This window comes from Macaca fascicularis, chromosome 2, assembly GCF_037993035.2.
Source record: "Macaca fascicularis isolate 582-1 chromosome 2, T2T-MFA8v1.1".
Classification (NCBI taxonomy): Eukaryota; Metazoa; Chordata; class Mammalia; order Primates; family Cercopithecidae; genus Macaca; species Macaca fascicularis.
The window spans coordinates 36,763,693-36,776,970 of NC_088376.1; the positions used below are offsets into that span (position 1 = coordinate 36,763,693).

General features: G+C 51.0%; 1 protein-coding gene across 2 annotated transcripts in view; it reads right to left on the reverse strand.

The window, feature by feature from the left end:
• Positions 1–13,278, reverse strand: part of RAB6B (RAB6B, member RAS oncogene family) — a 68,630-nt gene that overhangs the window by 28,911 nt on the left and 26,441 nt on the right. For both annotated transcript variants that reach the window (XM_005545796.4, XM_074031060.1), the window contains exon 2: positions 8,688–8,746. In XM_005545796.4, the coding sequence (XP_005545853.1) occupies positions 8,688–8,746 (59 nt within the window). The remainder of the gene's footprint in view (positions 1–8,687; positions 8,747–13,278) is intronic.

Consider the following 13,278-nt stretch of genomic DNA (forward strand, 5'->3'; position numbering starts at 1 on the left):
AAAAGCAATAGTCCAGGGGCCTGATGGTAGCACCACTCAATGTGCCAACCACACGACCTCTTACACCTACAAAATTAAAACTCTCCTTCATTTATGCCACTGTTCATCAGCCTTCCATACTAGAAGGCGACATTTCTAATTTGCATGTGCTGACAAAGAAGTGGACAGGAGGGCACAGGAGAGGAAGGAGAGAAAGAAAGCATGTGAGAGCCTGGGCAGTGTGGTTGGCACACTGAATGATGGTACATCAGGCCCCTGGACTACTGCCTATTCTGTTCTGCTGTCATGGCCCATGGGTTCTCATCTTTGTGCAGACTGTCTGTTGCTGCTCCAGACATCACATCCACTTTCAAGGCAGAAAAAGTAAGCAAGAGCTTCCCTGGAATCCTTCCCCCCAAGCAGACTGCTGCTTGTGTCTTATTGGCCAGAATGGAGTCATACCATTACCCTTCGCCTCTAGAGAGGCTGGGAAAGCCAAGTTTAGCTTTTACAGTCTAAAGTAGTCAAGCGAGGGAGTGGGAGGTTGCCAATGGGTACGGGTGAGCCCACCACTAGCTCCTGATACATTTAATAAGTGGAATGGACTCAGGATGCAGATCTCTGCTTCAGGCTTTAGTCATCTTTCCTAATTCATTTTGTAGGTTACCATAAGTAAGTTCTTAGATGCCCTCAGAAGTCCAACACCTAGAGTATCTTTTGCCAGGTCAATGTCCAGAGCGAACACCTGGATGACCTGCAGTGCCCCAGTGGGTTTCTGAGGCAGGGTCATCTTGCCAGAGTGACTGGCATTCAGATTTCATGACATAAGAGTGTCAACTCATATTGTGACCCCAGAACATAATGTCTGCAAAAAATGAAACTCCACTCTATTAATACAAAAAATATCCTCATGTTGCTAGGGTTAACCGAGGACTACAGTCCAGTGCTCTGCCCGAAGTCAATGGGGTCAAGCATCATTTGGCAGAGCAGCAAAGCACAGCGCAAGTGCACATGCAGGGATGGTCAGGACACTGCGGAAAGTTATCATTTGTTTCACTGTATCATTATCATCTTGGTTTGTTGCAGGGTTGCCATCATTCCTTCTGTAGAGTAATGCACTTTTGTATCAACAGTGGTTTTGGCCCATAATTTTCTACCACCTCAACTTTAACACCTCTGTGAGCCATAGTTTAAATACAAATTAATTACATTCCTACTTCCAAAGTTGAAGGCCACTGGTTTAGGTGATAGAGGGCCTAAATTCCATCTGAACAATTTCCAGGTTAAAAAAAAAAAAAAAAGTAATACTAAGAAACTGAAAAGCTTGGCCCAGGTCTCCCAGCGAAGTGGGACTTGAACATGGGGCTTAAACCCAGGCCTCTTTTCGAAGGGAAAAGGAAAAAAAAAGGGACTGAGGCATAGGGGACATGCTGAATCCTTCTCCTCGGCGTGTGCCCTCACTCTGACCACCTCTACCAGGGCAGAAGATCCTGTCCCCATCTCCCCCGGGTGCTGGGGACACATGGCATTTTAGATTCTGTGGGTAAAAGGCCCCTTCTTCTGGCACTCTGCCTCCGTTCTACATTCCGTTAGAGAAAAACACACCCAGTTTTAGGGCTTTAGGAATCTAGATTTGCCCAGTCTCCCACAGGCTGGCCTCAGAGAACAGCCATTTTCAAGCATTTTGGCTGTTTGATCATTACTTCCCACTGGACCCTTCCTTTTTCTTTGTGTCAATGGCATCGATATTCTTCCAGCATGTCCAGACAGAAACCTGGGGCACATTCAGGCCTCTTCCTCTTCTGTATGTAACCCACAGACACACTGTTCGCTGGCCCCTTCCACTTCCTGTGCTGTCTCTCATAGGCCCCTCGCTTACCTCCCACACAGCGCTGCATGGTTCCTCCCTCGCCCTTGTCCTCCCTGCCCTTCCACACACAGCTGTATCTGAGTCTTTGTGTGTCCCGCCTCAGCTGCCACCCCTGGTCCCGGCCCAGTCCCTCCAGCTCTGCCTGCCACAAACTCTGTATCTTTGATCCCGTCAGTGTCTGGGTCAGGAACCCTCCGTGGCGCACCCTTCCTACCCAGGGATCCCAATTCACTCTTGGGCCTTCCACAGTCCCAGTCACTGGGGCCAACTCACCCATCAGGCATGAGGGGCACAGAGCCCAGTGCCCACAAGACATGTAAGGGCCAAGGAGAATGTTTCCATTTTAATTTATCTTAAAATCAGAAGAAGAAATGACTATAATTATAATGAATCCAGTCTGAATTACATTCATCTCTATACCAATGTAGCTGTAAAAATATAATTCTTAACATTTTTTAAAGGAAGAAACCTGTATTCGTTTCCTAGGTCTGCCATAACAAAGTACCGCAGACTGGACAGCTTCAACGACAGAGTCATTTCCTCACAGCTCTGGAGGCTGGAGTCCGAGACTGAGGTGTAGGCACAGTTGGCTTCTTCCGAGGCCCTCCCTGGCTTACAGATGGCTGCCCCGTCCTGTGTCCTCACGCTGTCTTTCTCTGTGAATGTCAATGTCCTCATTTCCTCTTCTTCTAAGGACACCAGTCATATTGAACTAGGGCTACCCTAATAATCTCATTTTCCTTCTGTAGAGACCCTATCTTGATCTACAGTCCCATTCCGCGATACTTGGGGCCAGGACTTCGACGCAGGAACTTTGAGGAGACACAATTCAGCCCATGTTAGGGCCCATGAAGCGAAATGCCTGAGGCTCATGAAAGTCAAAATGCAGCCCTGCCAACAGCCCACTCACAGGCCCCACTACTGCCCTCCCTCCACCCCAACACACCGAGCTTTCCAGCCTCTTAGTACTGCATCGTTTTAACCTGGAAATTAATCAGATGGAATTTAACCCCTGTATCATCTAGACCAGTGGCCTACTTTACAGGCAGAAATGTGGCAAATATGTATGTATATATTTATGAATTGATTGACTGATTGAAACAGGGTCTTGCTCTGTCACCCAGGCTGGAGTGCGGTGGCATGATCATGGCTCACTGCAGCCTTGACCTCACAGGCTCAAGCAATCCTCCCATCTCAGCCTCCTGAGTAGCTGGGACCACAGGCTCATGCCACTATATACAACTAATTTTTTTAAAAATTATAAAAACGGGGCCTCATTATGTTGACCAGGCTGGTCTGGAATTCTTGGCCTCAAGCAATCCTCTGGCCTTGGCCTCCCAAAGTGCTGGGATTACAGATATGAACCCCCACCCTCGGCTGTAAATTTGTATTTAAACCATAGCTTATATAGGTCTTAAAGTCTAGATGATGGAAAATTACACCAAGAAGAAAGTACTTAGCAACCTCAGAATCTTGCCCAAAGTCCTACAGGTGTCTCTTTTCATGCCCGTTTTCTATTCCTGGGTTGGGCGTGGGTGTCAGGGTCCAGTGTCTGTGAGTGTGTGGGTGTCTGTCCACAGGGAACCTCTGGCTTGACCCCCGCTCAGGTCTGTTTTCCTCATTGGGCCCTACCTTACTCACACCAGCAAAGGCAGTGCGGGGGCTTTTTAGGCCTGAGTCTCTGTTTGTTAAGGTCATGCTGCTCAAGGCTGGCAACACGCAGGGCCACCTGAGAATGCGCTGACCTGGAAAGAGATGGCAGAGCACCAAATACCATGTTGAATAAAGCATAGCCTTCCATGCACCGTGACCTCCCGTTTGCCCCCTCCCTAAGCAGTTGGGATGTGCTGCGTGTGGATGTGCCTCGGCTCCTCTTAGAAGGGCAAGATCACTGGGGAGGGGCAGGTGCTGGTTTACGGGCTAAGCAGCCAGATAAGTGGCCTGCAGACACAATGGCCAGGAAACACTCATATTTATTTCATTAAATCAACTTACAAATGTTACACAAAGAAATAATCTGGAGACACTTTGTGAGAATAAAAAGACATGCTGCCAAGATGGGATCCTGGGGGAAATGGCCTCACCAGGTCAAGATGGTGGGCAGAAGGCACGTGAAGGGCCAGAGGGGCTGGGAGCCTGCAGGGGCTATGCTGGGGGATGCGGTGAGGCGCCCAAGCTGAGGAATAGGCCAGACGGTCCAGACCCCACTGGGATCAGACTGGGAGGTGCTAGGATTTTGGAGTGAGTTGAAGGGTATCCATCCCCAAATTCATGTCCACTTAGAACTTCAGAATATGAGCTTATTTGAAAATTGCAGTTTTGAAGATGCGATTAGTTAAGGATCTTGAGATGAAAAATCATCCAGAATTTAGGGTGGGTCCTTAAATCCAATGACGGGTGTCCTCAGAAGATAAGGCGAGGACAGAAAGAGACAGGAGGCCTGCTGAGGACAGAGGCGGAGAGTGGAGTGATGCAGCCACTTGCCGAGGAAGGCCCAGAGGCACTGGGAGAAAAGGATTCTCTCCCAGCGCCTTCAGAGAACAAGGCCCTCTGTGCCTTGATTTTGTACTTCAGCCTCCAGAATGGTAAGAAAATAAACGTCTGTTGTTTAAGGTCCCTCTGCGCAATTTGTTAAGGCAGCCCCAGGAGGAGAGAGAAGAAAGCCTCAGGGCAGAGCGGCAGGAATGCAGTGAGGATCACCTGTGAGGCCAGAACATCTCAGGCAACCCCTTGGCCTGGGAGGGCGAGGAGGCAGCCACTCTGTTCCCAATGGTTCTGTGGGACCCAGGAAGGGACCCAGCGCAGGTAAAGCTTCATAGGCCTCCAGAAATGCTCCTCCACACTGTCAGTGTGTCCTGAGAGCAGCTGAGTGAGCTCTGGCAGGCCAGGGACCTGCTCCCAGGGACAGCCCATTAGGTCAGTGGTTTCCTAATTTGTGCCATAGTGTGAGGCCCAGGGACGTGCCAGTGGGCTCTAAGTGCTTCACAATCACTGCTGAGGCTTTAAGCATGCTAATGCCCGAGCCAGCCCTTGAATCTCCCAAAAGGTAATGCTAACAGGCAGCCAGGAGTGATGGGGGCCCACGAGAGACCCCAGAAGAGTGCTGCTACCAAGTCCTCCCCCTCCATCCCCAGCAGCCACCTGCAGAGACTGAACCCTTCCACGGCGGCGTGAGTGCAGGTTTCACACAGGTGGCTCACAGACCAGGCCTGCAGGTGTGTTTCATTTGGCCTGCAGAAGAGGAAGCGGGGCTGGCCCCAAAGACAGCCAAGTCTCATCACAGTGCACATACTGGAAGGTTTTTTTCTATCATAAATTTGGAAAGTACTTACTTAGTTGGGGTTTTATATGAGAACCACTGCAGACATGAATTTCACCCGGCTGTGACTCTTGTTTTTTTACTTCTTCAAGTGAGTGGATTTAGATGGGGGGTGATGGGCAGGGTGTTGAGAGGCCAGAGAGTACATGTGTTATGAGAACATGTGTGTGCGTGTGTGTGTGTGTGTGTGTGTGTGTGTGTGTGTGTGTTTGGGGGTGAGGAGGTAAGTGTGAGGCAAGAGGAGGTGGAAGACCTGCTCCCCGGGGCATCTCACGGGGCCTATCAGGTAGACGAAAAGTCTTGAGAGGTCTGTAGAACCCAGCGCCACACACCCAGGTCCTCATGCCAGCCCCTCAGGGTCTCCTGCATGCTCAGCTTTAGACCGAGGGAGAACTCAGCAGCTGTCACTGAGGATAGGGTTAGACACCCCCCTCCCAGCCCTCCATGCCTTGGCTGAAGGCAGGGCCAGATTCTGTGGCCAGGCCACTTTCTTCTGCCTCTCCAAACATAGAGTAGGCACTTGACAAACATCTTTTGTCAGAATGAGTGGACGAGAGGGGAGTAGTGGGGCCAGAGACAGAAAGTGTGGGAGGGAAAGAGGGAAGGAGGGATAGATCCCATTCTAGGAACTGTCTGGGCACCTCAGTCAATCAAGGCAAGGCAGCTCTGCCAGGTTGTACAGCTGGAAGGGTATCTGAAGGGGTGGTGAGGAGTGATTGCTGTGCAGGGGCACAACTTGGGGTGAGGTCTGCTGAGCCCCCAAAGACCCTGGGATCTTGTCTACTTCTCAAATGCCTCTGCCACCACATTAGGAAAAACAAACAAAATAACATTTCCCCCTCTCCATCTCCACAGATTTCAATGAAATGAGCCTCTGTATGCACAGAATTGGAGCCCTGGTCTCCCAGCCTAATTATCATTTTTAAGGGCACTGGGAAAGGAATTCCACCCGCTGCAATACTGAAAAAAAAAACAGAGAAAGCCTGGGATGGGGAGGGCAGTCCTCTCTGAGGTTTCTCTCCGTCTTGTCACCACATTGGGTCCTTGGGGCCTCTTGATCTGATGGGTCTAAAACCCGAGGCCAACTCTCCATGCTTTTTTTTTTTGTGCCAACAGGCACTGGTGACTCCAAGTATGGTCAGGCCTGTGCTAGACTCATGAATGCAGTGGTGGGTCCGAGGGTCCTGGCCTCAGCCAAGCGCAGAGCCCAGCCCAGAGCCAGAAGCACACAGGAGCTACTGCACAGCTGAGAGGCTAAACCAGCCCTGAGGATGATGCTATAGGAGAGACGGTCATGGAGGGGACAGAGGATGAAAGGGCCTCACCACTCAGACCAAACATGTGCTCCGGGCCTTGATGCATCCAGAGAATTCTCGCAGCAGAGAAGAGAGGAAAAGGCATTTCGGCAGAGACAATGACATGAGCCAAGATGTGGAAGCATAACAGTGTCACTCCAAGAGCAGCAGGAGCAGGGAAGTCGGCTAGACCACAGGATGAGGGACAAGCAGTAGGCAATGGGAGACGACACTGAACGTGGAGGTCGGGCATGATTTTGAGGACCTTGAATGACATGGGGAGTAGCTGAGGCTTTGATCCACACTGACAGGACCCACTGCACAGGCCTGGGAGGAGGCCTTTGTCACCCACCACTGCCAAGAACACCAACCAACCAACCGTCTCACTGTTTTCAAGGGGACACTAACAAGAGGCATAAGTAACTTAATAGTAAAAAATCCAAATAATATATGAGATCATTCACATACACACATGCATGCACAAAAATAAATGAATACCAAGCCAGACTTCAGAACTAAGTCTGCTGCAGCTGTCATCTTGAATTCAAACCGATCCAGTAGAACTCCCCTCATTAGGAGGACAGGCTTGGTGCTACAAAGCCCTGGCCCAGAGAGGATACAACAAAGACAAAGTGTGACCAAGGTGAACATCCCACAGTCCACGCCTGAGGCTGTGCACATCAGCCAGGGCCCCTCTCCCAGAGCCTCTGTCAATTCCTATGGTCAGTTCCACCAAGTCCATGGGCTAGCCAGTATTTCAGACCACAGCAGAGCAGAAGCAGAGGTAAAGTAAAAATTGAGACCACAGCAGAGAAAGAGTAAAGATGAGAGAGAGGTGGACAGAGGGGCTGTATTTAAGGCAAGGAGGATAATTGGTCCAGAGGGAGAGAGACAGACTAAAAAGTAGACACAGAGCTGCAATCTGCAGTGAGCTGTGTTCCACATACTCTGTAAATCCAGAAAGGCGGAGGGACATCTTAGAAGAGCAGTCCCTGGTGTGTTCTATAAATATTTGTCCTTTGAGAACTCGATGACCAAGGGATTCCATGATCAAATACATCTGGGAGATCCTACACACTATATCTCTCTTTCAATAAATCAAAACCATCCACTGATAGAGTCAGGCTCTGAGAAGCCCTGCAGCACAGCAGATTTACTTTTGTTCGCCCAGTGTTCCCTAAATCTGTACAAGCTCTGAACCCACCCGCCCCACACCTACCAACACCTCTTGGAATTAGTATCTCACAGAATCCACTGGTGTAGAAAAATGCATTATCATTTGTCTCTATCTAAGGAAGAAAACAGCACCTTTTTTCCTTAAAAGAGTTGAAATGATTACGTTTGGTGCCTTTTGCAAAAAGCTATAGTTGCATGGAAAATTCACTTTACTTGCACAAACCTCCCTACTCACCAGGGTGCCAGGAAAGTGACATGGTATTAACCCCCAAGAGCTTGGCCTTCAGGGCACCTGGAACCACCTCTGGGCCTCTGGTTGATCCCAGACTACCCCTCCAGGGCCAGGAGCTGCAGAGGTCACTGCATCCAGCCTCCTGCCCATGTAGGGCAGGGCAAGCTCATCACACCAGCCTCTCCAAGGAAGGAAGTGCCTCAGCAACCATGTGTGTATGCGCGCGCACGTGTGTGCATGTGTGGGCGTGCGTGCATGTGTGCGCATGTGTGTGTGCGTGCGTGTGTGCGTGCACATGCATGTGTGTGCGCGTGCGTGTGCGCGCATGTGTGTGTGCGTGCGTGTGTGCGTGCGCATGCATGTATGTGTGTGTGCGTGTGTGCGTGTAGGGGGCAGGGAGCGAAAGAGGAGGTCCCAGCAAACACAACCATTACAACCATGCATGAGATGCAAGCTCGCCTAACACTCTCATTTTCACCTCTCTCAATTTTCATCTTGTTCCTCTTCCACATGATGACTCCCCTGAATAACCAAACACTATCATGGTTTGGATCTGCCTGTGAGGAACAAGAGAACACAGACTCTCTCTATTTTTAGAATTTTCCTCTGGAAAATGTTTCCTTTACCAAGGTGTGGATTTTCAGAAGGCTCAAGCTCTTTACAGGGATGGGGCCAGTATAGAGGTGCGAAGCTCCTCCATAGCGAAATGACACCCTGGGAACCCAGGGCCATTCCACTCCCACCCCAGCTCAGCAAGTTTCAAAGAGAGGCCGGCTGCTGCCAGGTGATATGGAGGGTGAGCACCCAGGACCTCACCTGGTATGTGTTGTCGAAGCTGTCGTACATGAACCTCGTAATCAGAGACGTCTTCCCGACTGTAAAACAACAAAGAGAGAGGTTTTCAGTCCCGGCATCTGAGCTAGGCTCTTCTAAACACACTGCATTTGAAGAAAACAGATAAAACCAAAAAGCACAGAGGAAAGGCCGAGTTGCAGAAATACAGAAGTGGGAGATAGGTCCCTGCCAAGGACCCCGTGGTGTGGCCACCGAGTCTCTATCCCAGGTGGGCTGAGAGCTATTCCTGCCAGGCACCAGGCTGCTGCCAAGGAGGAGGTGTCCCACTGCCCCATGAATTTCCACTACCCAAATCCAGGTCTTCCTTGACCCAGGAGAACCCAGCTGATGCAAGAACCATCTATGAAGAATCAGGGTAAGTGACGCGAAACAGGAGGCTCCTCTCATACTTGCCCACGTACACTTGGTTGTTGGTCATACACTGGGATGGAAACCTGCCCTTTATTTCCTGTTAATTCAGCCTAAAGATTGGTGGGGACAGTGGTTTTCTAAGGAACCAAGGGCGGGGAGGCAAATGTCATTTCCCAGTGTCTCTCATGGACAGGACTATTCTTTGTGTACCTGACCGTCCCGCTCATTGCAGGATGGTTAGTATACCTGGAACCCCGCTGGGCAAATGCCAGGAGGATCGATCCCCAGTCACTGTGACAACTGTGGACTCATTCACACATCTGCAAATGCCCTGTAGGGGCAGTGACACCCCAACTGAGAACCACTGGCAAGGCTGAGAGAAACCAGGATGTCTCTTGGGAATCCTACAAATGCTGCTAATTTCCCAGACTGTAGAATTTGGCTTTTGACCTCACCCTGGGCAGCTCCCCTGGGGCCTGGCAGTGACAGAAATGTCAGCTGCTGCATTTCTAACCATCTAGAGTGGGAGAAGAGGGCAGTCAAGGGACATTCATTAGGACAGGCCCTGCACGGTGCTTCTCTGTACTATACCATCATGTCTGCGCCATGGCCCTGGGAGGCTCAGTGAGGAATCTGTCCAGCTGTGCTGGCTCAGAGCCCGCTCTGCACTGGGCTGCAGGAGGACAGGTAACGCTGGCAGGCAAAGCAAAAGCGCCCTCGCCCTCCCATTTCCCAGGCTGGCAGGACATTCGCAAGCTGTGCCTGGTGGGGCGGCTGGTCACTCCCTGGAGGGAGCAGGACAAGCCAACGGGACCCCTTGGCAAAGGCCCTTTACCAGCTTTGAAGCCTCAACGGTGCACCACGTAACAGACAAGTGCAGTTAGCTCCCAGCCGCCAGCATGTGCTAGGGGAAAGATGATCATCTACTCAGAAGGAGCATCTGACTCACTGTGTTTGGGGTGAACTCGGAAGACCCCATCTTTAACCCAAATTTGGTTAGCTGGATTGAAATCCTACTGCGGTACTTTTCAGCTGTGTCACCTTGAGGTGATCCCCATCCCAGGACCTCAGTTCCTCATTTAAAAATGGATATATTAACAATGAAGACTTCAGGGGGCTGTAGTAAGAACTAAATCAGGTAAAAAGTACAAGGCACATGGGAAATGTTTTAAAGTGGAAGGAGGCAGCAGGTAACTGAGCTAGGTAAGGCAGTTTCCGGAGTATCAGATGGAAAAAATATATGTATCACCACCACCCCAGCCCTCAACTCTGGGCGGCACTCAAGTCATCCCCATTTCACACAATGGGCAATTAGGTGGCAGCTCCTGGCCCAGGGTCGGAGCTGAGTGGGGCTGGGATGTGGCTGCCTGACCAGGTGCTCAGTTCCTATCCAGGTCTTCCTTGATAGGTCATGCTGGGTTCAGGATTCTGCCAGGTCAGGATTCTGCCCTTGTTGGAGAATACTGATCACCATGCCAACCCTGGGTGGTCAGTGCCAGAAGTGAATTGTAGGTCACCAGCTGGTGTCAGAACAGCCCCATTTTTAAAAGAACATTTCTGGGGTGAGCAGAAATGTGCCCAGGATCTCTTCTAATTATACCTGGAAGCAGCCTTTTACACTTCTGATAGAAATGAGGCTATAAAGAGCATTCTGACTGCTTTCAATCTCCCCTTAAATTTCACATGAAGGTGAGAAGTAGGGGGCCTCCCACACCTGGAGGATCAGCTCTGAGGCCATGAAGCCACAGGCACCTGGCTGAGGACCACAGAGGGAAAAGTGGGGCAACCCTGAGCTAGCAAGAGGCAGATGCAATTGGGGAGAATAAGGCATCCTCCTTTTTGAGAGGCCGTGGAAAATTACTGCCTCCTCAGGAAGAGAGGCATCCCGGGGTGCGCTGGTCACTTCCCTAGGCAGCGATGCCCTGCATCTTGCACCTTAGGGAAAGGGGCGTGCATCAGGGATCAGGGTGGGGAGATGGACGGGAAGATACTGAGCCTCTTCTCCCGGTAGGTTCCTCCCTGGGGCCTCCAAGCACAGAGAGGAGAGAAAGCAGAATCTCCAAAAAGCCACTAAGGGCACAGGAAGTTCATGGAGTAGCTGAGAACTTGGAAATCCCTGCAACACCGTCCAATGCCAAGGTGCCCCTCCTTGAGACACCAGCCACTAGCAGTGAATTAGTACCGGCTCACAGGTCTAGGTGGCAGGAAAACATCCCCCAAAAGTTTTTTACTGGGACTGTGCAGGAGGAGCTTTTAGGTGTGGGGTCCTGGCCAGTGCCAATATTTTCTATGGGGGAATGCACAGAAAATAGGACCATAATACGCAACACATGACCCCAGCATTTACAGAGCATGTTCCAGGCACACAGTAGGAGCTGAGTCAGGCACAGAATTGACATGAGAACAGTAAACAGAGGAGACGTGGCACCTGCCCATCGAAGCTTGCAGCAACACCCGGCACCACACCTCCCAGCCCTCAACTCTGGGTGGCACTTATGTCATGCGCACTTCACACAACGGGCAATAAGGTGGCAGCGCCTGCCCCAGGGTCAGAGCTGAGTGGGGCTGGGATGTGGCTGCCTGATCAGGTGCTCAGTTCTTATCCGGGTACTCCTTGATAGGTCATGCTGGGTTCAGGATTCTGCCAGGCCATTATTGCCATTGCTGTGGCGCTCCAGGGAACAGCCCGTCCCAGGCCAAGTCTGGAACTGGGGGCCTTTCTCTACTTGGGAGGGGCTTGATCCAATCTGAAAGGTCAGAAACTGGTCACTGAGGTGCCCTGGAGGTGCTCTGTCGGGCACAAGGAGGGCTTGGAAAGTGAGAATTTTAAAATCTGGGGCCCAGCACCCCAACTCAGGCTTGAAACGGATGAGGGACTCATTCTTGCTTTGATGCAAAAGGCAATGACTTTACGCTATTCCTCTAAGCTTGTTTTTCTCATTTCTCGGAGCTGAAGCCTTCTTCCCCACCTCAGAGCCTGCTAAGACGACCCATGTTCTCATCACACCAGCCAGGGTAATGTGTTATACCCCTGCAGTGGTATCCAAGACCCTTGACCTCCATGCTTTGTCTCTGGGGAAGCGTCTGCAGACCTGAGGCAGAGCTTAGTAAAAGGAGCTCCTCTTGTCCATTTCTGCCCAGCCTCTGCCCATGGTATCACATAAAGGAGCTGAGTGGGTAAGGGGGGTTGCCCTGCGCTAAGCTCCTCTCCCCTCTAAAGGGCAAAGACCCCTTCCCTCAGCCCACATCTGCCCTCAACAACTGCCCAGGGTGGAAGGTGCTGGAACCTGCAAATGGAGAGCTTGCACACTGCATCTACCTGGCTACTTTCTCAGTCCCCCAACCATAAAGGGTGGGCAGTACCCATCCCTAGCCACCTGACCGGGTACTCCCACTCAGCCTGAGAGGAGCAGTAGCACAGGGCATCCCAGCAGCCCTGCAGGCGGGCAGGTGGAAGAGCCAGGAGCTCCTCCTGTGTCCCCCTGCCTCGCAACAGCTGCCAGAGCTTCTGTGGGAGCTGTCCTCCCGCCAGCTCTGTTCTCAAGGTCACACCGCCGTGCTTCTACCGCAGTTCTCGGACACCACTGCAGCAAAGTGGAGCTTTTCCTGAGGACAAAGATTCAGCTCCACTGGCAGGTTTTATTAAAAATAAGCAGGCAAATCATTATTGAGCTTTCTTATTTTCTCTCTGCTCATGGCTCAGCAATATTCTTGTAATCTTCTGGTAGTTTAGTCCCACATGATTAAGCAGGGAGATGCATTTCTCCTTTTTCAACCAAATGAGGGTGAGAAAATTCATTACTGAGCATTTACCAGGAGATGCTAGAAAGAAGGAGAGGAAACTCAAACTCTTACTGGGCCTCTATTTGGCAGCAGACGAGAATTTGGCACTTTATTTAGGTTCTCTCATTTAATCCTCATCACAATCCAATGAGTTAGTTATTATTCCAAGGTCACAGAGCTGGGAAGTGGTGGAGCTGGAATAGGAGCACAGATTTGAGCCAGAGTCGATGCCTCATCCACTCTGCTGTGCTGGTTTATGTAAAGGTCTGACAGCAGCAAAGCGGCAGATCCCAAAGGCAGGGGTGCAGGTGGCCGGGCAGTCTGGATGGCTGCAAGGAGGGGGCAGGGCAGCCATGGGGCTGGGGAAGGCTGTGGGTGGGGGTGAAGGGGAATTCCAGACAGAGGGAACAATGCGCAC